Here is a 26,960-nt window from a genome sequence, read left to right as displayed (position 1 = left end):
CATGACAAAATCAAATAAATTAATGGAAGGCAACAGATGGTGTATTCTTGCTGCTTGTTTATCATGGTGGTACACGGAACATAGTATGGCTGCTGTCCATGGTCCTGGAATGGAAAGGGCGACGCAAGCCACCTTGAAATATGTGTCTGCCAAATGGATACATGTTTTTTTAAAGCAACTGTTAGGGTTTAATTGGAAAGCACATGACTAGACATGTATCTGGCAGTCTTCCATCGCCTGTATACAATTAAAAGTGGCTTGGCATGCGAAGCTTGCAGCCTAACTGAAGACTTATTTAGGCACTGTCAAACAAAAACACACAAAAATGGATGTAAGGGTCAATATGTTGTTAGAAGATATGAGTGGTATACTCATATGAGCAATATCACTTCAAGCAGAGGTTTTGTATAGAGCATACAGGCAAGGCTCGACCACATCTTTGCCAATTCCATTTGGGGACTACACCTAACCTGCCCTATTTCAGCCATCCAGAACGTTTTAAACATTGTCACTTTTTTAAATGGCTCTGTAAAATGTCAACAACTTGGATCCCCACCACAGTGCTCATGGGGGAGAAAAAACCGCCAACTCAAAGCCCAAACGCACCATAACGTCCTCAGATCAGACCCAGCCTGGGATAGCCTATCACAAAACATCTCATCAGAGATAGCTAAACTGGAGTGGGGCCTCAAGCTATACACCCTGCCTCAAGATCAAGGTCACCTTCAATCAATAGTGAGATCACCGTCTCATAATATAAAAAGGCCAGTACAGGAACATTGCCAGTAGTTTTTGTTTCAGGTCTACTGACAGATACCTCCGCTTCTTCTTCTGGCACGTCTGCGATATGAAGCCTTGAGGTGGGTGGCTTGATTAGCGCAGAGGCAGTGCAAGGGTCAGAAACAGCTCATCTCCTGAGTCCTCCATGTTGCAGGAAGTGTATAAATCACGAAGCTTCTTGATTACTCAGTAAACTACGAGAAGCTTTACTGTGCACTTGACACCTTATGGTCGGGTCACCGCACATAAACCAGATGCATCTGATTACAGGCTGTCTTTTCCGCACTTGTCCCGTTGTTTCCCACGGTGACCTAAAAAAGGATGAAGGCATGTCCCCGAGGTTTTACGACCCCAATAACACTAAGGATGTCTAAAAAATCACAGGCATCCATCACATTTTATCCCTTTGTGTCACTAGGCGAATACCTTTTATGGGTCATGCCACACTGAGACATGAGAAGTGCAAATGAAATTGACATGAGGTCGCTTTATGTGTTACCAAACTAGATAGGAAAAAAAAACAGACCGGAGAAGTTACGAAATTGGAAAACAGCACTAAACACATTGAGAACTGAACATACAGTATACTATACCGCTCTAGGGTAAGTCATTTAGTCGGAGAAACAGTCAGCTGAAGTGTAATAGCTACAACAGTAATCTAAAGCGAAACGGCACAGATTACTGTTGACAGTCTTGTGTTTACTCACTGCTACTGCCACCGCTCTAAGACTCATTTTTCTCCCTTTGGAGGACAAGAGCTTTTGTCTTATGACCCAAAAACACAACAGTGAGGCGGTGACTCAGCGGTGAAAGTGGCGTGCCACAGAAGATTAACCCCCCGCCCATTAGCCGGCACTTCCGTGCTCTTTTCTCGCTGTGACCTTCCATCTCTTTTGCCTGCCCTTCACACACAAAAACAAGTGTCATACCACTGATCAGCAAAGTAAGACTGATTGTCGAAGAGGCCCGTTAAAAGTAATTTAATGTGCCATTTACTCGCTACTACTCCCCCAAGTCATATTTCAGTGAGAGCAATGTGCCTCCTTCCCAAACCCTTAGGCTTATACTTCCCGGTGTAGTTTTAATTCACAGAAATTATTTTTGAAAGGACAATTTATTTATGAAAGGCTCTTTAACTCCTGCAGAAACTCTAGATTAACATAAGCAATAATAATCCATCACCTGACGAGGCTGCCAGCTGCAACCTTTTTCTTGCTTTAATAGAAAATGTACACATCCAGTCATTATTCATGATTAAATTTTCACTTTCCAATGCTGTACAAAAAAAATGCACCTCATATCATCCAGTGGGTTCTTCTAATTCTTTTAAAATTCTGAAAAGTCAACATGCTGCTTGGAGAACTTGCGAAATGTATATGCAACAGACTATAATTATTAGTATAAATGAGTAATATATAGTATTGTGTAAGATGGCTATATAGCACTTCGAGAGTACAGGGTAAACATGCAGTCTGGCAGTTGGGATTTGATGCTTGTTTAGATGCTCCTCGTTAACAGAAGTAACCTGCTAAGAGCTTTCAGTGTAGCACGATAAATAGACACCGGGATGATGACAGGGTGTCAAGAGGTTTACGAACACCGCCAGCTCACAACATGTTTCTGGTTTGCAGAAACAAACAATGCAAACTGATATGGGCCTCGTTTCCCGATAACGACGTATCTTAACGGCCTACGTGGATTTTCCACTTTCTATTTACGAGAGTTTCCCGAACATCATCTTAAAGTCAGGTGCACGAGCGCCACGTGCACGAGTTCTTAAGTATCTCTTAGGGTGGAGGTCGCCTGTTCATCGATGTCAGACGAGTCGATTTTCTCACTTGTGTATACATGGGTTTCTCGGCTACGTCATCACTGGTTGAGTGCGCAATCTCGGCAACATGACAGGGAGTTGTTGTGTGGTGAACTGCTCTAACAGAGTTGGTAAGATGTTCAGTATACCTAGGAGGAAGCATCCGTTTGCCAGGAAAAATAAAATATCAAATCAAATCAAATATAGAAAAAGGCTCAACAATGTACAAGGTTACGTTTGGGAATATGTTGAGGGTGTGTGCAAGCATTCATGGCAACAGAATAGAGAACGGTAGGCTAAATAAGTAATAAACAATACATTTAAACTGGGCTTTCTGTATTCATTTGTATTAGGGTAGATGGCTTTCTGCCGCGGATTTGCGCGCGCAGCCTTCAATGTTTGTATACAAGAAACCCATGTATAGGCTCATGAATGAAGTTCCAATACAACAAGTGTCGACATAAGAGCAATACCTCAATAAATATATATAGGCTAGCGGGTGCCACCCTCTTGATTGATTTCCAGCCCGGCTCAATGACATGTCAATTTCCTAATATTGCAGCCTAACTACACAGTCAGAAAGGCCATCTCCTTACTTCAATAACATATTATTTTGTATAATCTTTATTTTCAAATACTCAATATTCTTTATTTCTATTTTGATGGGAATAGGCAGGTGAAACAATGACATTCTCATGATGTGCTATACACAGAAACATCCTTTGGATTTCTTCTATAATAGGCCGAACGACGCCCCTGGTGGATTGCATCGCTAAGTGTGAAGTTACTACTGGATTGCATCGCTAAGTGTGAAGTTACTACTGGTCCTGACCACACGTAGAATTCTTCTCAACGGAAGATAAACTTAAGCTAAGTGCCGCGTCGGGAAACCGCTCTGCAACGTAGGATCCCTCTTACGACCGATTTCAAGTCCTTTTTAGGCTAAGTGCGCGTTCGGGAAACGAGGCCATGGCTAATTTGATAGTACTGCTTGGTTATAGTTCTTTAGAGGCAAAGGCCATTCCCAACACAGAACAAGCATTGCTACCAAACATGTGAAATTACATGCATAGACGAGACATCACATGGTGAGCTAAAGTGACGGGGCAAGGTGACTAAAGAGACAGGGCAGGGTGACTAAAAAAAGATAGAGGATTATGCGATATGGGATACAGGGCATAAGACAAAGGAGGAAAGGAAAATGAGAATGTAAGAACAGATAGAATGAGGCAGAGGGTGTGAGAGAGAGAGAGAAATAAAGAGAGAGAGAGAGGGGGGCAGAGAGAGAGAGAGAGAGGGACAGAGAGAGGGGGGAACAGAGAGAGAGAGAGGAGGGGCAGAGAGAGAGAGGGGGACAGAGAGAAAGAGAGAGAGATAGAGAGTGAGAGGGGGACAGAGAGAGAGTGGCAGAGTGCAGAGCACAGAAAGAAGGGTGAGATGGAGGACAGTGATCGATGGCATGCTGGCAGCTTCCATTTGTCACTGTGTTATTGGAGGACGGGGGCAAAATGGGGACTGATGGGATTGAAGAATTACATAACCAGCCCCGGAGGTTCAGGGTCAGTCAGGGTGGATACCCCAAGCCCAGAGAGGGCCCGATAAGCCTGGACAGACGAGGAGATCGGCTCCCCATGGCAGATGCCCTATCGCTCACTGTCCACTTAAACCTCCCTGTGGACAGTGGACTGTGTTGTCAGTGATGCGGACGGCTATTTATGCACTACACTTCTGTACAGAACATGGCCTAAATAGACACAGTAATCTGGGCCTCGTTTCCCGATAACGACGTATCTTAACGGCCTACGTGGATTTTGGCGACATCGTAGACTCATCATAGCCGTAAGTGCGGCGTCGGGAAACCGCTCTGCAAGGATCCCTCTTACGACCGATTTCAAGTCCTTTTTAGCGTTCGGGAAACTAGGCTCTGGTCATTTTCAGAACGCACACGACTACCATTTCACTGACTCAAAATACAGGTCAAATGTGTTACTTTAAATGAATAAGTTATCATCTTATATTTTTTTTCAACCTTAATGTACACTATGAGGCAACGTCATGAAACAATATACTGTAGATGCTTACTGCATTGTGCCACACAGTATTTCAAGCCATTCAACACATTAACGATGCTAATCTCGATTAGTTAATAGCGTTTTTGTTAATCACTTTTTTTTTTAGGTCAACCCTGATGGAAATGGACGTGTAAGTGAGGTAATGCTCATTCAGTGTCCTTGCCTTGACTAACTGAGGGTCGGTCTGGATGGCAATGTGATGGCCCTCCATATGCAGGTCATCCCAAGGGCTTCCATTTTTGCCATGACGCTCAAAGTATGCTTTGCTAATGACTGCAGACCCTTAGACTATATTGTGTGCTACATTTCGTGCCCTTGAAAGTGCCCTCAGAAGCTTGTGAAAGCTAGTGAATATGTCAGAGCACATACAAATGAAGGAAACAAAAGCTAGTGCCACATATTATGCAAACACAGGTTGGGAACCTACATTTTTTAATGAATGAGTGTTAATGCAATTCCCAGTTGTTAACTGTAGCAATACATTTCATAAATAAATACATACCTTAGCAAGAAGAAAGAAACTAGACTACACCACTCTAATTACTGTTCCTCTCAGCTATCTCCTCACACCTCTGCCTAATGCATGATGTGGAGAAGTGCCTGGTGGAAAAAATGACATCATTTCTTCCATGAGCTTTCTGACTAGTGGTGGTATCAGAGTTAGTTTGTAAACCCCAAATCATACAACATTTCAAACACAACCTCACCACACAGTCTCCCTAAAACAAAGTCAGAGAGATCAGAGTGATCAAGGAGTGGAACGCAGATCAGCATTTAGGTGAAGTTTAATGGAGCCTGGCTTTCTTCCCCTTTTTAGGCTTCTAACCACGGTGTCAGATGTTTGCATTGTAGTAAATATTCTCCTCCGAAAAGCACAATCGGACACGCTTAATTACCCACGTCACCCCCACCCAACGTTACCTTAAGCTCCATGGGAGGGATGTGGCTGGAGCGATGGAGGGGTGGCAGTGATGGATGGAGAGAGGGGGAAATGGAAGGAGCACACACGCTGCCATGGCTTATGACCTGGTGATATATGGGTCGATCCATAACACAGTTGTATGGGTACAGGATTGTGAACGGCCGACACTGTGATAAAAAAAATAAGTCTAACTGACTGAAAATGGACACACGTTGGAGTTTATCTTATGATCTGCTTAGTTTTATCAGCGTAGTATTCTATGAAGTCGTGAAAGATGAGATGAGATGAGAGGAGATGAGAGGGAGGTGTATAGGGTAACTCAATGTCACAGGGATCATTTGGAGTGTGAGTGAGAAGGAGGTTAGATGGAGATGTCAGAGGCTGCTGTCAAAGTGCACTAAATGATAAAAAGAGAACATTCATATTAGATTAGGGATTTCAGGAAACTCTATAAAAGTCCAATAAAAAGTTGGGAACACTGCGGAGGTTACGAGGGAACAGATTTTAATGTGATGGCGGGGGCCAAACTGCCCAGAGCTGCCGAATTAATTAAGATATCCTACAATAATAAATCTGTTAAGTTATTCCTGCAATCTCCCCGGGGGCACAGTTGCCAGTTTCATTTAGCTAACATTGCAAAGTCCTAATCGTCCCAATTGTCGAAAATGCAAAAAAGGAACGACGTCCTGGTCAGTGGCATAGCCTAAATGGATATGGAACCAGCCTCCTGCTCTCATATCTCTTTCTGGTTTGAAGTATGTCACACTGGCTGCTGAGTTGAAAGCCTGCGAGACCTCCTAGAGGGCCGATGATGGTGCGGTCCTTTGTGCATTCAGCCTCTTTGATTCAGGTCTAAGGTCAAAGTCAGGAAGACTACCATGTTACAGAGACGGCACTTTAAAAAAATGCAGAGCAAAAGCAAACGCTTTAGTTGCCAAGGGTTACGGTTAGAGGGGACTCTCATAAGTGTACTTTCCAAGCGTGGCAGGAGTACAACTGGAAGCGCTCAAGAAAGGCATACAATGCAAAGTGGGAAGAAGATACAAGGACAAAACAAACAAACAATAGCAAAACAAACACTGGTGTCAAATGTGGAAAGACAATCTAGGTAAGACTAAACGTAAACTCAGTATCCATACCGCATTATAAACCCCTATTGTAAATGTTTATAAAGTATTCATAGTGCATCACAGTGTCTGACATAAGTCTAACTACTTATAAATAGGCATGATTGCACTCATAAAGTGTTATGATGTACAAGTCCTACACAACTACCGGTATTATTATATGGCTATATCACATGGCTTCATACATTTGTGTCTTCATCATAACACTTTATGAGTCACATAGTCACAGTCACCACTATGTATAAGTAGTTATGTAGACTTATGTCAATCATTATGACTACTTTATAACACTTTGAATGTGTTTATAATGCATTATGATTACTGGCTTTAAGTAACAATGTGCTTTTTAAATGTGCCTAAAGATAAGTAGTAATCTGAGCTCAAAATGGAGGATCGTATCCCTCCACAACCATTAATCAAGGAGCCCCCAAGGATTTATAAAAAGTGCAGCGTATGATCGTGGATTTGTCTGTTCTGGGTGCAAGCCAAGCAAAGTAGCCATAAAGTATCACATTCATAAAATTCTTCTTAGTCATGGCGTAGTGGTAGCAGCCTCATTCATGAGGATGATACGCTAGTGATCGCTGAAACACTGTCTCAGCACTGCTGTGTTACTGCCAACCTTGCCCCATGAGAGCCAATGAAAATTGACCTGCTAAGGAGGTGATACATATTTAAGGCCCACGCTTACTGTAGACCTGCTTGGGTGCCAATGTGATGGAAAAACAAAACGAGAAGCCAAGAAAGGTACATTGCCCACTGTCCTGCTCTAAGACTGATTATATTTCTAGTGTATGTTTCTGCATTCCTGTCAGTTCTTATGGTTTATTCAAAAGGTGTTTTGCCATCTTAAATTTTAACATAATCTCAAAATAAAGAAAGACATTCAATTTAATTCACAAAATTCTGCAAAGAGGCCATTGTGCTATTAGCAGACAGTATGCATGGGGATTTGGTTCAAGTACACTAAAACAAGCAAGGCCACCTGGTAAATTGGTAATGATTGTATTGGTTGCTACTGTTAACGATTAGTTACTTGTTTGTTCATCTTACCAAAAGTATAGAACTATGCTAGTCTGTCTGTGCTAATGTAAAGCATAAATCATAGAGTCATAGATTCACACAGGTGAATATGGAGGAACCTTAACAACACCAGAGCATGTGTTCCTGTTCACAGGATGGTGTGCTTTTATAAACAGCTCACATTGCATGCAGATGATAACACAGGGCTGTAGTGCCACATAAAACTTAAACAGTAAAATACCCTTGTAACCTCCATTTATGACTGAGGGAAATGATACTGCAATGCTATCTACCCTTAATGTAATATTAGATTTAGTGTGGCATTTAATTAAGTATATCGTAATACAGGCTATAGCAGAAATCACCTACGGTGGGTACCTGGGAAACCATAAGGAACATGATCACCAAGGACAAGGGTGTTTATATGTTGGCAGTTGGAAATATGCGCAGTGACACTTTTTGATTATAGCTTAGGCTCAACCACATCATTTTTTTGGGAGTCGAAGCTGTCCAACACTTTTAAGGCAGCACACAGAGGTGTTTTGAGGACATAGATAAAAATACATCACCCCTCCTAAAGTATCTTTTAGCTTTTAGGGTCGGAACATTATGGAGGAGTCCGTCTTCCAGTGTTCCTCTACTTGACACCAGGTATGTCTGACGGTATCTCTTGATCTCCCCGAAACTAAACCTCCCTTAATATGTCACTGCTTAAAAAATGACTTAAACAAGAATATCCGTGTATTTACAGTAGTGCTGGTGAAAATTGCGTGTACAGCTTCGACAGTTTATCTTTTAGCATCTGCAATCTCTAGTCATAGTCCAGTAAAATAGCAGTTTCCCTGTGCAGCGAAGGTAATAGCGATAAGAAAGAATTCATTACTCTGTGGGACGGACACAGAGAGCAACAGCATACCTTCACACACACTCAGGGCACATAGAGAGGCCTGGCACACGCTTTATCTACCGATGCCATTCACTCGTCTGCACGTCTGTTTAACAGAAAAGCAAGATGGCAATATGAAGCTTGGCTGACGCGTCCCAAATAACTCCTGATGCAATCTGACCACACGCTGTGCCTGCTGACAAAGGGATATGCTGAAAAGAATAGGTTTCACCAACGCAAAAACAACAAAATAGATTTGAAATCTGCAGTGCAGAGGCCTCCGCTGCCTCACATGAGTGCTTTGGTAATCCATTTGTGCTTTCTTGGGCGAAGGCAGACCGTGGGGCAGATGTATGTATGTTGTATGTATGCGACTTGGCCAGTCTGTAGAAGAGCGCACGCTGTGTGTTTTCATTCCACGTCGAATGTGCAAAACCTGCTGCTGATCGCGTAATCAATGCATGTCACCCTCTATCGGTAATTTGTGGCGTCCGCGACTGCAAGGAGAAATTCAATCGCATTATAAATCGCTTAACGGAAAAAATAAATAAAAAGTTCAATGTGGCTTTATGCTGTAAAACAGAGATCAATGATCACCAAATGTGTCTGTTTGTCTGCCATCTCACATATCATAAACTATCTCTGCTATCAAAAAAGCAAGACTTCAATCCAATGAAACTATCTTGGGGTGACTATCTTGCCTTTTCGTCTTCAAGCTTTTTCCTTTGCCTATAATCGGTGGCAATAGAGAGGAAAGCTAAACTACCTTATTCCTTGGAAAGTGGAAGAGATCGTATTTTTGAAATGTGAGATGTGAGACACATTTGGTGATCATTGATTGCTGTTCTGGAACATCAAGCCACATTAAGATTTTTCATGTTAAGCATTTTTTGGAAAATCCGTTAAAAGCGCAATTGAAGTAAGTTAAACTATCAGGAAATAGATGAACATTGTAACAATGTATCATCAAGAAGAGAGATAATACAGGGTGGTAATTCTACACCACTGAAACATGCTAGGACTATAACAAAATCAAAAGTGTCGCAGGCAGCTACACCAACTTGGATGAAGTGGAAAAAGAGATGGCATGACATAAATAGACGGCCAAAAGTAAAGACTGCTTTTAAAATGGTGCAAACAAGCAAAACTGCTTCTCAGAATACTGCTTCCATTGTTTCTGGATTTCCCCCTATGCACATGTAGAAAAACTGAATTGCCAGGGGTGCAATTACACATTTATTGAGGGGTGTGTAACATCAAAATTGCCACCACCCTCATAACCCACCAAAGAAAATGTGCTTCCCATTCCTTTATCTGTTGTTGGTTGTTGTAGGGAGGGTCTTTATTAGCCTATGAAGCTCAAATTGTAGGCTTCTTTACTAGCAAGACTTCACACACAATGGTCAAACACTAAAATGATCATTTATAGCACATACAGCTGCCAACTCTGTATCATTCTGTAGTCTATTCATCTTTACCACTGACTGAAATCATTAACCAACCATTAATAAACAACTTCACAATCCCAATTGAATTCACTTTACTATTGTTTTGGAAGAATTGAGCTAACCTTTTACAACTGTACCAGGTGCTTACACCTAATGCAGCCTGCTCTCTCCACCTGTTTTATTCCACCTAATGCTACCTGCTCTCCTCTCCCTGCCCTCTCCATCCTCATGCCTGAATCATAAATGTATCAATGGCATTTTGTTTAAACGATAAATGATATTGTGGAATTTTTCTTCGGACTAAGCTGTCTGTCTACTTGGCAATGTTTTGACAGCTCCAACTTAATCGCACAAAGAGGGCCTGACATCCCTCAGATCTCAGACTCTAGTAGGCCATCAGATTCTCCTGGGCATTCGCAAACCGTTGCCTACACGCAAAAGGAGAGAAACAGCGGGAGAGAGGAGACATGGTCATTATGACAGCACTTGGCCCAGTTAGCTAGTGACCTTATGGGTGAGCATCTTCACCCTCAGTTGTTTTAAGAAAAGGGACTACTGCATTTCACTGGCCACTATGGCGTTTCAGATTCACGGCAGTTTCAGACAAGCTCACTGAATCAAGGTAAGGCTGAACCTGCAGTGAAACAGGCATTCTGTTTTGAGGGAAGATCGCTAGCAGAATAAGCTTCATAAGGAGAAAAACCTTGGAAAACCATCAAACAAAAAAACATTGTTCACAATTGTTCCCAAATAATGCTTAATGTTGTTTGGCCATACTTTGCAATTGTCATACTTGTATCTTTAATTTTCATCTTGGCACCATCCAGCTGTTTCAGATTAGATTCAGACTGATGTTTTGCATGGTCCTGAGCAGACTTATATGGCAATTACGTGTTTCCCAGGAGAAATACTACTAAATCTCATATAGATCATAAACTCGTTCTGTATGTAACTGAATAGCATTTAAGCTGCCCAAGGCATCGACGCTTTACTGTTTTTTTTCCGTGCATGGCACATAAAACGAGACAATCCCACACAGTGGACAGAATGTTCTAGGGATACTGATGCAACACTAGCATGCAACATGCTGTAGCCAAACTGATTTTTATCAGTTGAAAAGCAGGCTTGTCTCTTTCATGCTTCTTTGGAGGTGGGCACCAACACACGTTAACATTGGTTTGATCTGTCTCTCCACACACACACACACACACACACACACACACACACACACACGCACAAACACGCACAAACACATGTCAACACGTTAACATAATTGGTTTGATCTGTCTCTCCATGAGCACAGCGCCTGTCCAGACATTTGAATTACATGTCAGCTTCCTGTTCCATTTTGCATTCCAGCCTGAAGGTGTGTTGAATGAACTACTCGCACCTCCTTTTAATCTACAACAACTTTAATGGCCTCCCACACAGAAGCTCGAGAGTAGACCTTGGAGAGGCTGGCTAAGGGTGTCTCACTGGGGGATTGTTCACATGTCAAGGCAAGGCAAGGAGCACGACAGCAAGACTGATCTGTTTCCCTTTTTACTCCGACACTTAACATTTTCCACAGACAACGCAATGCATTCCTGAGAGTAACAGGAGGACTATGCAGTCTGAATGTCAGTAAAACACAATTACACATACTGTATGTACTCTTCAGGCGGGCACACACATACACACACACACACACGCATGTTATATGTATCATATATATATAAAATCTATTCAGACTTTTTAGATTGATTCAGGTCAGCTTCAAAACTGCATTGGCTGTATCAAGGAAAAAAAGAAAAGAAAAGAAAGGAGATTTTTATCCCATTATGGCCCAGCCTTTTCATGGTGCCGTTTGTATGGTACACCTCCCTTTTCTACAAAAAAATAAGAGTTATTCAACAGCATGCCTTTAAGACAGCCTTATTTAATTCTATTTTAATTGCGTAAGCCTTTATATCATTCTGACAAGAACCTGAACCTCAATCCTCAAAGCAATGCTTTATGCTATAAAGCTATAAAGCTTTCAATGCAGGATAATAACTAATGGGTTCCTCAACTCATTTGCCATTCATTCACTTCTAACAGCATACAGTACATGTTACTTATCCTCTGAGCTCATTCTAGTGGGAGCACTGCATGATTCATTCGATCCACATAGGTTATGAAAATAAAATATGTACCCCTTTCAAGGTAAAAACATTGCATATATATATTTCCAAAGAATGTATATATTTCCATTCCATTGCATATATAAAACACTTTTAAATGTTAAATAACACCAGCAATATCGAAATGTAAGAATATCATTAAACTATTGGTGAAAAACATGCCATTTGCGTGTGCACGGTGTGTGTGTGTGTGCGTGCACGTGTTTGTGCGTGTGCATGTGTGTTTGTGTGTGTGTGTGGGTGCATGTGTGTGCGTGTGTGTGTGTGTTTGTGTGTGTGTGTGGGTGCGTGTGGGTGCATGTGTGTGCGTGTGTGTGTGTGTCTCTGTGTGTATGTAAATGTTCCCCTACCTGGTTGATGAAGCTCTGGGCAGCCTGGGGGCTGAGCAGGAGGATGGCCCGGCGCAGCGTGTCCCTGTAGCGGTTGAGCTCCTCCATCCTCATGGTGCTGAAGAGAGTAGAGAACACCTTACTGACGTTACGGTCCACCATCTGGAGGGACACGTCCAGGCCCTGGCGAGACGCCTGGTCCAGAAAGGTCTGCAGTCCACGGATATCTGGAGGGAGAGAGAGAGTGGGACAGAGAGATAGGCAGAAAGAGAGAGGAAGAGAGAGAGAGAAAGTGAGAGAGAGAGGGAAAGAGAGAGAAAGAGAGAGAGGAAGAGGGAGAGATAGAGGGAGAGAATTGTTTTATGGAAAGAGTGTTTTTTACACACTAGAACACACTTGAAGCACTTTTCGTTCACACTCCAATTACTCCCACTTCTCATGGTTGAATACTTAAAAAAAAAATATTCCAAAAAGGTTCTAAAGTGATAAAGTAAATGAGCGGTGGCTGTCATATCATTTCATTTCCTTGGCCTCAAGGGACTAATAGAGATCTCTAGAGCTGAGACAATGTGAAAGGACAATTAAGACAAGGGCCTGGGTGATAAATACAGTTTATTTAAACCAAAGGGCCGCAATTCTTGTCATGTGGTGTCCAGTTTCCAGTTCTTCAAAAGTGGTGTCAGTCTTTGATGGTGTAATGGTGCATTTACTCCTGTGAAATGGAGAGCTGAAACCCTTTCCACCCAATAACAGACAACTGAAAAAAATTGATAGAAATTACCCCAGGCCTGGCAAGAAAAGAAAAAAAAAGAAATGAAAAAACGTCTGGTTCTGTCTGTCTCATACAGAGGCGGTCACTTTAGGGCACCCTTTGCTTTGTAAGTGTATGCATACAGTATGTAGAAAAAGAAACATGTGCTGGCTGTTATCCATTCCCCAATTACGGATGAAACTACTGCAGTTACTTCTCACTACTTTGCAATTGTCTGACGTGCCATCTGTCAAAGACAACATTGAAACAGAAGGGTGCTACTGACTGCAAACAAGCATTGCTAAGACGCCACGCTCAAACTTCCCCTGACAAAGATGGAAATAATAAATGTAGCACTTTGAACTTAACACAATGTGAAATCACATATTGGGACACACTTCGGCCCAATCCCATTTCTAATCTCTACCCCTACCCTTACCCCTACCCTTTGCCCTCGCTTTTTCAAACGGAGCCATAACGAAGGGGTAGGGAACGCTAGCCCTTCGAAATGGGATAGCCCTTCAACAATTACGTACGTCATCAGTACGAAGCGTCAGCTGTTACGTTACCGGAGAGCGACAGCTGTCACTCACCAGATATAAACAAACATGGCGCCTGCAGCTGTTATTTACACAATGCAACATTTCATCAAACAAGTTTTAAAATCATGAATTACAAAGAAAATACTTTCATTTGTGTGATGCTTTCCCTGCTATTTCCGACATTTTTAAATGGACTCGCGCGACGTTTGTTCTTTAATGATCACGGGTTCGCAATGCATTGAGGGAAATCAGTCTACCCCTCCGTTTGAAGTGTGCCCTCGGAAAATCTCCGTTTGGAGGGGTAGAAAGCGCTTCCCCTTCCCCTACCCCTCTGTCTTAACGTGAATTGGGATAGCACTACCCCTACACGTGAACGCGCAAAACGGAGGGGAAGGGGAAAGAAGAAGTGGTAGGGGGTGAAATGGGATTCAGCCTTCTACTGCTACATCTGATGCTGCCTTTTCGGACTTGTTGCTTGAAAGGTCTTTCCCTGTGCGATCCTGGTTTCCCAGTGGTGGTATCCGGGGGTAGACCTGTAGCACATGAGAGCGTAGAGGTGCTCTCCCTACAGCTGGATCCTCTTGGCTGTATGCCCAGCCCTCTCAGCATGGCTGTCACCTTGTGGGTGGTGAAGGCTAGATGTAAGGGCTAGAGCAGGCAAGCTTTTGGCCCGTTTTCACCACCTCATATGGGGACGCCAAACCTGGTGAAGGCTGCTTTCAGGATCATAGCTTTAGAGTTCTTGCCAGACATTCTTGCGTGAGGACAATACATCATTGTACCTCTAACAGAAATAAGCTTTTAGCTAGTTTTGTATGTCATTCCCACACAGGTCACGTGCTGCTCTTAAGCCAGCCACACAACAGCGTGGAGAGCAAGTGCTATTTCTGTTTAGTTATTTGCACTAAGAGGACGCTAGAGTAGTGGGAAACTGATATGGGACAGGTGAAACAGCATAGTTTTTTGTGGGTGTGCTTTTGGATGCATGTCTTTGCAGCCAATCGTATCAACAGGAATTCTGACATGTGCTGTGATGACAAACCACATATAATTTGTTTGGTTCAAGTCCAACAGATGTCAGTGCTTTGTTATAAATATTTAAAATGTTAAGTTGTCATTGAAATGATTAAATATGTAATGTTGAATTAGTTATAGCCCAACACAGTTCAAATCACCAAAGTGTTATCATTGCCAAGGTCAATTCATTTAACATAGAGGCCTATGGGCCTACTCAATGAAAGCAAGATATATAAGATAAAAGGGAAATTAAAAAATAATAATATATATATAAGAATATAGTGGAAAGGCAAGTAGCAGAGATGGATAGCCTAGTTTCTTTAGATGAAACATGTCATGTTGAAGAAAAGAACTGCTGTAGAACGTGCTTACCAAAAAACAGAAACATCAAGGTTCTCTTCAGAGCATTTTCGCACAAAATACGGAGTACCCATTGATTCATGGCCAAACAGCCTTAGCCACACTCCAACAGAAGAACGAGAGAAAAGCTTTGATCGTACAACAACCGTTCTTTAAATGGAGTGACTTGCGATACTATAATAATAATTGAATCATAGACGTCCATGAAGCACAGGTAATATTTCACGTCTGGAGTGAGGTGAATAACCCCAGGTGGCCAATAAACCAATCAAAGATTCAAATAATGTTAGGAAACTTTGGAAACTATCAGATGACTTGTTTCAGCGTCTGCCTTGATCAATTCCCTTTTTGTACATCCAAGAGCAGCGCAAACCAGGTGACCAGCGAGCAGGACACAGACAGGAGGGAGAGCCTACGTGACGGTGACAAAAGTAAATTACAGCGAAGGAAATGTATGGTCTATCTCGGCTCAACCCTGTATTAATTAGCTTGCATTATAAATATGCAATCAAGTTTCAGACAGAACATATAGGCCAATATGATATTTGACTTGATTCGATCACTTTAGGGCACCAATATGACTTGATTATGAGAGGACTTTGAGGAAATGAATATCCCATGGAATTATCCCATTTCTCCTTCTTTCTTTGGGCCTATTTTAATTACTATTACACTGAGTGATGTTGTTCTACTGTATGAGAATGGCAAATGGCAGAATGATACGTTGCTTAGTGCTCTAAACAGAGTGAGTACTATGCAGTAAATACAAAATACGATACATTTGATTATGAGAGGACTTTGAGGAAATTAATATCTAATTTCTCAAAAGAGAAATTGCGCTCCTTCCCACTTTAGGCCTATTTTGATTGCCACTATACTGAGTGATGTTAGTCTGTATTAGAATGGTAAATGGGAGAATGGGATGTTGATGAGTCCCTAAACTGAAAATAAAATTCTGTTCCACTTTTTGTTGGGTATTAAGCCCCTGATGAATTATAGGCTAGTGGATTATTTTAGAAAACTGCCTAATTAGCACTGATCATAGATAAGTAGCCTACAAAGCCATTTGGTAACATATTTATTTGAGTTAAAAGATTGGTCAATTTGATAACTGAGTGGTCAATGTTAAGCTGTCAAACTGTGTAGAGAAAAGATCAGATGCACCTGCCAGACGGACGTTGACAACCAAAATGCAGGATATATTTACAGGAAATGAAACAGAGGTGGCAGAAATCATTGCGATGTGGATGTGTAACTTCATGGGCATTTAGCCCTAGCGTAGCTAACTCGTCAACTTTTCCACTTTCTCATGCCTTTGAAGAATTCATGCAGACATCAGGCAATATTTTATTTATTTATGAACTACGCCCAGACTGTGGGCCATCTGGGCGTCTAGTCACAGGCCCTTCCCATGGCGGAGGGAAGGGTGGCCTGGGGCGGGGCACCCCTGGCATCCAGTCCTATTAGTCGCCCTCAACATGGTGGAGGAGGCAGGTGTGACATGGACAAGTGGCTTGCTGGGAGTACAAAGAGACACCGTAGCAATTTTCAATGCTTGTTAGTAAATGTTTGGAAATTTGAACCAAATGAGTGTATTCCTTTCACACTGACTATGAGTGCGAATACATTTGTTTCTGCATGGCTACCTCTAGCCCCTCTTTGTGTAGCCTGATTAGTGACAGCAATGGAGAAGCCAGTGAGAGTTATTTATGGATGAATGAATCCTTTTGAATCCTTGCATCCTTAGGTAAATTCAATGAAGAACATAATGTGTTGAAGAACTGTGTTTAATTCCTTACTTTCCCAACAAAGTCAACAAAAGTCTTTCTTTATTTCTATCTTGTCAGTGTGGGAAATGACAACACACATATGTATCTAATGAAGTGTTTTGTACAATAGCCTCCCGACTCATTGATTGTAAATCACGGGCACATTGGCTTCATTGGTTGTCATGGACACGGCTTACTTTGCATAGTAGGCCTTTGATCAGTTGTATTGGCACAGTGCAGGCCAAATAATCCTGTTTAATAACGTAAATAAGAGACGAGAATGGACAGATTGGATGAAGAATGAGGAGAGCAATCAAAAGGGTTTTTCCATTCTTTCCTGTCTCAAACAAACATTCACACACACAGTGCATGGCTACCAACTGAGAAGCATCACATACATAACATACAAAAGCTAAATAATATTGGTACAATAACATATAATGTTCCTTTAAATAAACAGAACACATGTTGTTGGCACTGTTATTGTTTATCAAAAACACATGTGTAATATCTCCACAGTAAATGAGATCTCTATTCTCGCATCTTCAGATGGTTCTGTGAATTCTGACTCATACGCATATGTGATATGTATACTAAACCTGCACTTAGAGAGAAAATGATCTGCCTCACCTTGCTCATTCCATATTAATTTTCATGACAATAGCATCCATAATGAATTTGTATGTATTAATCACTTCCCTGTTGCCAAGTTACCCATGACAACGCGGGTGATTCAAGTCGTAAGTACTGCAAGTGTTTGCTGTAGGCCTACTTGAATCTGTTAGTATCACACACGCACACACACATGCACACACATGCACACACACACACACACACACACACACACACACACACACACACACACAGACACACACACACACACACACACACACACACACACACACACACACACACACACACACACACAAACAAACAAACATGCAAACACACACACACAAGCAAAACACACACTCAAGCAACTCATAAATGTAAGATGCGTTTCAAATTCTGCTTTCCACATCAATCCCTGTACTGTAGTTGTCAGATGTTGGCTGCTATGCTGGATATTCATTTTGCTTAATTGTCATTCAGGAAATGAATCTTTCCACTCCACCCATCCTTTTTTTTCTCTTGGAACAACAAATCAATTATTTAGTTCATAAAAAAAGAAATAATGTAACATGGCATTTGACAGCTGGGTAAAAAGCAAACACATCTGAAAACAATAAAACTTGTCCCTGTAGTACCTGGTGACGGACAGAAAGAGAATTCAAATTAAAATGATATCCTAGCGGCAAAATGAGCTGTCATTGTGACAGTTGGGGAGGCGTTTCAAAGCAGAACTTCATAGCTATTTTAAAAAGAACATGTTGAAATTTCATTAGTGGTATTATCTCTTTGCTCTAACTGCTGAGTGGAAATCCTACTGGTAGTGAAGACATACCAGGTAATAAAACACACAACTTCACCCTAAAGCCTCTCCTCACTATGTGCACCCACTGGATCCAAAATAATGAATTTTCATGGTCCTCAATTGAGCAGTGATCTAAACAAGCAGTAGACATAATTTGATGTTATAGTTTGGTATCATATAATTGATTAATGCCATAGTATTCCTGTAATAAGTGTATATATATATATATATATATATATATATATATGTGTGTGTGTGTGTGTGTTTGTGTGTGTGTGTGTGTGTGTGTGTGTGTGTGTGTGTGTGTGTGTGTGTGTGTGTGTGTGTGTGTGTGTGTGTGTGTGTGTGTGTGTGTGTGTGTGTTTGTGGATTTGGAGAGTATCCACACAAAAAAAAAACATATCAGCCCGCATTCTCGTCTGTTAGTTACTTTAGGGTACACTGTGTGAAAGACTGTGATTGTGCGTGGGTACTTGCGTGTGTGTGTGAAAATGTGCGTGGTTACATGTGTGTGCTTGTGCGTGTGTGTGTGTGTGTGTGTGTGTGTGTGTGTGTGATTGTGCGTGGGTACATGCATGTGTCAGGACTACTGTCATGTCCAGACCATTCCCATGATGAGCTAGAGGTTAGTATGACTCATATATTCATCACAGGTTAATTCTTCTATTCTCCCTCTCGCCTCTCTTTCTCTCCATTTCTGTCCCACCGGTCTCCCTCCCTCCCTCCCTCCCTCCCTCCTTCCTTCTCTCTCTCACCTCTCCGGATCCCTCAAACCCATATGGGGGGAGACACATGTAGACACACACGTCGTCTCGAGCTCAGGGTGACCATGCTCAAATGGAGCGCTTCACCTCTCGTCACACTCTGTTTTGCTTCGCCTGACTCTGACTGAAAATGTCTGAAGAGAACAAAGGGGGGGAAAAAACACTTGAAGGAGGAGAGAAATAGACGCAGAGGCAGGGGAGCGCCAACAGAGAGGCGAAGGGAGGAAGTTAGCTAAGGAGAGAGAGAGAGAGAGGGAGAGAGAGAAGAGAGGGAGAGTGAGTAATAGAGAGAGAGAAGAGAGAGAGCGAGTAATAGAGAGAGAGAGAGAGAGGGAGAGTGAGTAATAGAGAAAGTGAAGAGAGCATGAGAGAGAGAAGAGAGTGAGAGTGAGAAATAGAGAGAGAATATAGAGGGAGGGAGATAAAAGAGTGATGGCTCTCTGCTTCCCTCTTTGATTAGGCTCTTAGCGCGCTCCACCGGGGCCCCCGTTGTGTAGGCCCTCGCCGCTCTCTAGAGCCGACGCAGCTGCCAGAGGAGCCTCAGAGCCGGAGCCAGGGCTCCCCGTTGGAGAGCTCCCCGTCGGAGAGCTCCGGCAAGAGCACCACACTCCCAGAACAGCTGTGTGACCAACGCTGCTGTCGACAACAAGCCTGCAAAATGTACTAGTACACGAAGAAGTGCTTCAACTAAATGCTACAGTTTTTTTTTTTTTTGGGAGGAAAATCTAAGTGTGTCCCTAAATAATACAGCTTTGTTTTGGCTAAGATGCCATCTGCTTTCCAGTGAAATGGACATCACCACATGCAAACAGAAACGATTATGGCTGTAACATTGTGGTTTAGCAAAGTTAGAAAAGATCTAGAGTCTCTCTCTATCTCTCTCTCCTACTCTCACACCGTCTCTCTCTCTCTCTCTCTCTCACTCTCTCCAGTTCTCTGAAACCTATTCAAATTTAAATCCAGACCCACCTGCCTAAAAGCCTGGTGTCACAGTTAGGATGTTGTTAGGGCGATCACACGTGTAGGACATTAATCAGATGAAACGCTAATTATATGGGGTGATTAATCATTTACACATGATTAACCACCGATGATGATTGACAGAAATCCCTCTCACCACTGTAGGTACCAAGTGTACATGTTTCAGGCTGCAGGTTGTAACAACACGACTAATACATGGTTTGATGTAATGGCAGAAATAGCATCATACACTGTATTATGAAGGATTTGAAAGTAATTTAATGTAATGCTCAATGGCCTGAATTGCTTTAAACACTTTGCAACACTAAAACAATTTGGTGACACTTTCTATGCAACCAGCATCAATAAGGCATTATAAACACATTCATAAATGTTTATAAAGTATCCAAAATGCATCATAAGTCTCAAGATGTTGTTGTATAAAAAGCTTGTATGGAGTCACGTATGGGTTTGGGGAATAAACAGCATTTGACAAAAGGCAAACATATGTCATCAGTGCCATTATTAAGATGTAAATGCAGCTTTGAGTCCTTACTTCAAGATATAAGGGCTTATACTTTAACATTGTTATGAATTGTGCAATTATTGCTGGGTAAATAGACAGTATTACCAACTATGATCATTTTTTCATTCTATTAAAGATAAAATTGCTAGTATACGCTGCATTGATGTGAAATAAACAAACAACCGTAGTCAATACCTGCCTGAGCCTCTCGGTTGCCTTGTACTGTTTGAAATGGTAATATAGTTCTTCAGCCATGCTCCAGTCACCATAGCAACATAACCATGTGATGGTGGCTCAAACTGAAATATGATTTGTCTTAAGCAATCCTCTCAACCTGCCTTTTGAAGAAGCTTAAATAAGAAAATAAACAAATAGGACTGTATGATGCCTAAAAAAGATAATTTTATGTTCTGTTCCATATCAGTGAATACTTTTAGGTCGATTTTTTCAGACACACATGAGTTAACAAGGAAAGTGATAAACTGGGGTCTAAGGAGGGACCCCAGATGAGAACTAGCAAATGAATCTTAAAGAGGTCTCGAGGAAAGAGCCACTAGCTCTAGGTTACAAAGACATTGCGCAGCCATTGTTTGGCATGCAGTCATTACCTGCAAGATGACGTTCCAATGAAGTGCTCCAGAATGCATTCAGGAGCTAAAAAGCAGCAGATGTTTGGCTGAAAGTTTAAGTATAACTTTCCCTCTGATGCCTTTAAACCAATGGGTACACAGTCCAATACAAGTCAAAGACTTTGCCACGCCTTGATGGATTTACACCAGAAAATAAGCCAGAGTAAAGTGAACAGTGGCCATTTTCAATGATTAGCAATAGCTGTGTTTTGGTCGGTGCGTTCGTTGTTCTTCCAGAGACACTTAGCGATTGAGCAAAGCTTCTAGGTACTGAGTGCTTTAAATGAGATTAAATGTATGCTATCCCAGGCTGCTTTTCCTCTGCATTTGCACAATGACTTTTCGTGGTGCAGCTCTCCACAGGATCCCACCCATGTGTCTGCTGTGATCACAGTCACTACTGCACTTTCATTCAATTATCACTGCACCTCCCTCAGATGAGGAAGAGAATTAGAACTGCCTCAAGGACACCGGGAAATAAAGCACGAGAATGAAAGTGTCACACGCGATGGCACCGAGATGATCCCTTTTCTGGCACAATTTAATTGTATTTCACCTAATTTTAGGCGAAGATATTCATTTAAAATCTAGGTTGTCATGGGTGGTATTCCAGAAAATAAATAAAATCAGACGTCCCAGTAGAGTGCGGCGTGGAGGAGAGAGAGGCCTTGGGAATTAACTAATTCAATTCTTTCAAATAGGATGAGTTACAGTAAGAAAAAAACAGAATTGATATGCACCATGGCCTATAACCCTTTTAGAATAGAATAGAATAGACTTTATTTGTCATTGTGCATTAGATAGACAACGAAATTTGTTTGTGCAACCACTAAAAAGTGCAGTTGTGCTGGGTGGAGGGTATGAGGGTAGTGTGATTATTTAGTTCTGTGTGTATGGATTTTAACATACAGTAAAGCCACATGACCTGTGCATAGTAGGTGTATCTAATTAAAATTCAGTTAACAAATAACCCTGCTCCTTGGGCGCACTCTCTCCCGCGTCCCCGCACGCCGCCTGTCCTGAGTAATGGCATTTAGCATCTGCTTAGGGACATAATGGATGGCGGAAAAATCTAAAACAGAATGAAAATGTTTGTCGCTCTCAGTCCGGGTGCTAAATACTTCGAGGAGCCTGACCTTTACCAACAGGTTGCGTTGCCCACTGACAAATGTAATTAAGTACAGGTGGCCCTTTTAAGTCATTAAATAACACAACATTTTTGCAATAGCGTGAGTGGTTGGGATGCTTTTCTGTCAGTGCGATGATGTTTTTTTTTCCTTTGCAGTGTGTAGGCAAGGACTGCGGGGCACCAGAGGGCTGTGTTAGTTAGTGATGGAATAATTATCTCATGTTCAATGACCTGGGGGGCCTGCGTAGACTGCCTGCTGATTGGCTCCCGCCTGGAAGCCTTCCAGGTTCTGCACATGCTCGCTTTGTGATCCATTTAGCAATTTTTTGACATCAACAGCTCTAAGCCATTTGCAATACTGATAGTTCACGAGACATTTTGCATTTTTCCGCATTTTTGATTGAATTTCTCAATTTCTGAGTCCTTTTTCTTTCTTTCATCTAGCTTCCATTACCCCAGACCCCCACCGCCCTGTCTATATCTCTCTCAAATGCTTGGAGACCAATTAAGAGCAGGTCATCATCTTCCTGTTCATATGCAGAAAATGATAACACAAGCCCCATAATTACGGGCCCGAGATGACTTGTGCCAGGCTTCAGGGCTAACTAGGCCTGCTGAGAGGGCTGAGGACTCCCAGGGGGATCACGCAGATCACCACGGAAAAGTAGCCTACTGCCAGGAGAACGGCGCTAATTCAAAGCAATTTTGAAATCTGCTGGACTCTTGGCAAACCGATCTACATTTCAATGCAAATCAACAGAAGTGTCCGCTCTGCGTGAGAGGTCTGATGTTCGTCTTACGCCTCCCTCCGTTTGGACTTGCCTTATTTAATCTGTGGATTTTGATGGTAAATCTGAGCACTCTGAGGCCTCTTAGATATTACTGACTCCTCAAAGCCCTTGCATAAACACGTGTCATATTTCTACTTGCTAAAATAATTGATGGTATTTATAATGTTATTTTTAGTTGTCAAAGACGGGAGTTTAAATGTTATTTACATCCTGAGCAGCATCTGACACTTGCTGCCATGAGAATTTCTCAAACTTGCTAACTTGAATAGATAACAAATATGACAAGCGTGTTAAATGTGTGCCCCTTAGCTCTGTGTCAGAAACTGTGTACAATTGCTTCATAGACCAATCTCTTTGTTTCATGTGAATATTCCTTTTGATTTTCCAACCAAATAAAAATTCTGAAAGGTTGTTTCCAGTCAACAAAACCGTTTTAAACCATACAATGTATTCCTGTGTTACTGTGCTACATATTATGCAGGTATTTTGAGAAATCTATGCAGTAAGAATCTTTATAAAACAATTGGGTTCTAGCGCGTAATTTAGCTGTTTCTGATTGGACGAGAGACGTTCCATGCTATAGGTTATTCTTCAACATACCTACAGTTACGGGACTTTTCACAGCTAAAAATAAATCACTCCGCGATGAAACATTCGCATTGATGATAACCATTAATTCAAAGTTTTTAAAATTCCAAACCAAGACGTTGACAATGGAACTATTTTTTGTTGCGGAGAAACAATGGCGAAATAAACCATTTTTAATCAATAACTTCGTGTTGAAATGTTAATTTGTTGACTGTAGAATTGTTTTATAAAAGCAATATAGCACTCGTGGGAGTGGGGTAGGTAAGGGATAATCCCACGGGTGGTGTTCGGCCGTAGCCACCGAGGCCGCCAGCCACCTACCCCACTCCCACTCGTGCTATATTGCTAAAATAAATGATGCATTCAAATATCCATACATCAGTCTTACATGGTCGCATGAGACAAAGTTTTGACTCTGATAGAACCTCTGCCACAAAAAGCTGTCAGCAAATGTATAGTTGCTGGGCAACAGTTCCCGTATATGACAGTTTTCACATTACAAAAACCGTGGGGCTTCAAATCAAAGCTTTTTATGTCTATACCAGCTGGCTGTGTCTACTGAAGGCCTGGCAGTATGAACATGTTGATATGTTTAAAAGGCTTAATGAACTGTAAAACAAACTCAAGGGACTGACCATGATTTAGGAAGGTACATGCTTCTGGACCCAAACCAACAATTATACGATAACACACCTTAGCACTACACCTATTCAATTATTTGATTAGATCCTCAGTTGGGGAGTTAACCAAGAACCTGATGAGCTTCTGGAATACCATGCCAGAGGAGAAGCATCTCAGATGAGCACCATTATTTAGTAGCAGGATGAAGGCCACTCCTGAGTAAAAGGCATGTAAATGCCCATCTGGAGTTTGTCATTTGGAAAATGAAGGGTCCTTTAGCTGTGTGGTCCCAATGTCTAGTCTGATTGGACTAAAACTAATCTCTTTAGACCAGACTCCACCTGCTCAAAAGTCTGTTCTGGTGAAAACCAGATGTTAATGGCTATTTGGCTACTGGCACCGCTGCGGTGGAGCAGAGTGAAGGCAGTGGGCAAGCTATGGGTGTGATTCTTGGTGGCAGCGCAAGGGATAGGGAGGGATAACTTTGGACAAATACTGCGAGGCCTCAAGAAAATCTACTTGAAGAGTAGTACAAGCTGTCAAAATGGCGGAAGGGTAACCTTTAAGCATGACCCTGACCTGAAGCATACAGGCAATACAAGCCTCAGGTGGCTGCTGGAACAGACCTCCTATGTTCTGAAGAGGGCCAGCCAATGTCCAGATGTGACCTGAATAGAACATCTGTCTGGACACAGCAGGTCACTGATGCTCCTCGTGTCATGCAGCTAAGTTTGAGGGGCTCTGGTGGTCAAACTGGCCAAATCCAAATCCAGAGTGTGAGTTTGCCAAGGGTGCCAGAACACCCAGAACCACCACAGAACACAACAGAAGGGGTCAGTATTTTCTAAGCGGTTGTGTGCCATACAATATCATGCTGTTGCTTGAACTACATAGAAAAATAAAAACGAAAGACGTGAATCTAAATAAATTCCAAACTTTCCAAATTACTTTACTGCTAATAGGCTTACCTGTAAGATTGGGCTAAATTCTACCTGAGGCCACTCTAGAAAGCCACTCTTTCTACCTGAGGCCACTCTTTCAACCTGAGGCCACTCTAGAAGGCCACTCTTTCTACCTGAGGCCACTCTTTCTACCTGAGGCCACTCTTTCAACCTGAGGCCACTCTTTCAACCTGAGGCCACTCTAGAAAGCCACTCTTTCTACCTGAGGCCACTCTTTCAACCTGAGGCCACTCTAGAAGGACACTCTTTCTACCTGAGGCCACTAATGCCCTTTATTGCTTGACTGGCTAAGCAACAGAGACGGTGATGTCATGACACATCAGCTCTGGCAACAGGACTACGGGTGGATCAAAAAGGTTGCACAGACCACACAGACAAACACAGGGTAGGTGGTGCAAACAGCAGGCATGAGTTATCAACCACACCTTTTGGTCAAGGGTCCTGGAATGCCAACTGTCTGCACTTGTTCAAACTCAGGCAATGGCCTACTTTTATCAAATGCACTTTGCATCGGGAAAAGGAAACTCCCTTTTTGGGTTCCAGATCTCCCCTCATAAGAGCTCAAGAAGAAATCGCAGTCTCTGAAGCATTTTGGAACCCCGGTGAGATCTGCTGCCAAGAATGCGTGTTTGCCGTGGGCACATAGACCACGCTTGTTGACAAAATGTGAACTATTAAAGTGACATTTCCATGTCCATGTGTTTATTTTGAAAAACAAAACAAAAGATATCGTGCTCCTACCCCTGTGTACCCCTCTTCTCCCAACTGGCTCCTCTCTCCCACAGCAAGCCCAGGCTGCCCGGAGTCCTGATGTGATTCAGCATGAAATCGCTGCAAGAATTTTCGGGACCCTGGCCTGATACTTTGGCAAATAAAATCCCCTGTCAATCACACATACCTTGCTTGTGATAAAATGTATAAAATGTGAGTGTGTGTGTGTGTGTGTGTGTGTGTGTGTGTGTGTGTGTGTGTGTGTGAGAGAGAGAGAGAGTGCCGCATGTGATAAAATGCTTTGAGGCAGATATGTTTTGGCTAGGTGACTCTATCCACCATGAGTGTGTGTAATTGCTGCCAGAGGAAAGATGATTCAGCACTATGCAAAAAACAAATGGGCTTTTATCCTGAGTTGTTTTTTGGACTCGGTGTTACATCATTTAAAAACGAAAGCAGTCCAAATAAACTGTCATTTAAAGGTGCTGAGGTGGGATTAATGGTGTTAACGGTTTGTGTAAGGCATAACACTACATTATCCCATTTGAATGATTTTACAGACTCAAATATTTATCACATTTTAACAGGAAAAATTGGCTCCTTGGCTATCAGTAATCAAATTGGTTCCATCCATACTATAGGTATCTCCACTAAGCACAACACAGTAACTTCATTAATAAGCCAATGTCACAGGATACGCTTCTCATAAATGAAATGTTCCTCATTCATTTACAAATGTCTGTTTTTATTTCGCTAATTTCCATACCACACAAATATGACAAGCACAGCATTCCATATAAATCATTGGAAGTGTATCGGAACTTAACTGTATAGCTGCCATGCATTCAATGTATGTGTAAATAAGTA

General features: G+C 42.0%; 1 protein-coding gene across 1 annotated transcript in view; it reads right to left on the bottom strand.

Annotated features, from left to right (window-relative positions):
- The window catches only part of grid1a (glutamate receptor, ionotropic, delta 1a), a gene marked incomplete at both ends in the record, with an annotated part of 225,587 nt that overhangs the window by 66,530 nt on the left and 132,097 nt on the right, over nt 1–26,960 (bottom strand). Inside the window, one exon of the mRNA XM_080849389.1 lies at nt 12,581–12,786. Within this exon, the coding sequence (XP_080705515.1) occupies nt 12,581–12,786 (206 nt within the window). The remainder of the gene's footprint in view (nt 1–12,580; nt 12,787–26,960) is intronic.

This window comes from Sprattus sprattus, assembly GCF_963457725.1.
Source record: "Sprattus sprattus genome assembly, chromosome: 12".
In the NCBI taxonomy this organism is placed as follows: domain Eukaryota; kingdom Metazoa; phylum Chordata; class Actinopteri; order Clupeiformes; family Clupeidae; genus Sprattus; species Sprattus sprattus.
Note: the sequence above shows the minus strand (reverse complement) of the source record. Positions and strands in the feature narration are given on the sequence as shown.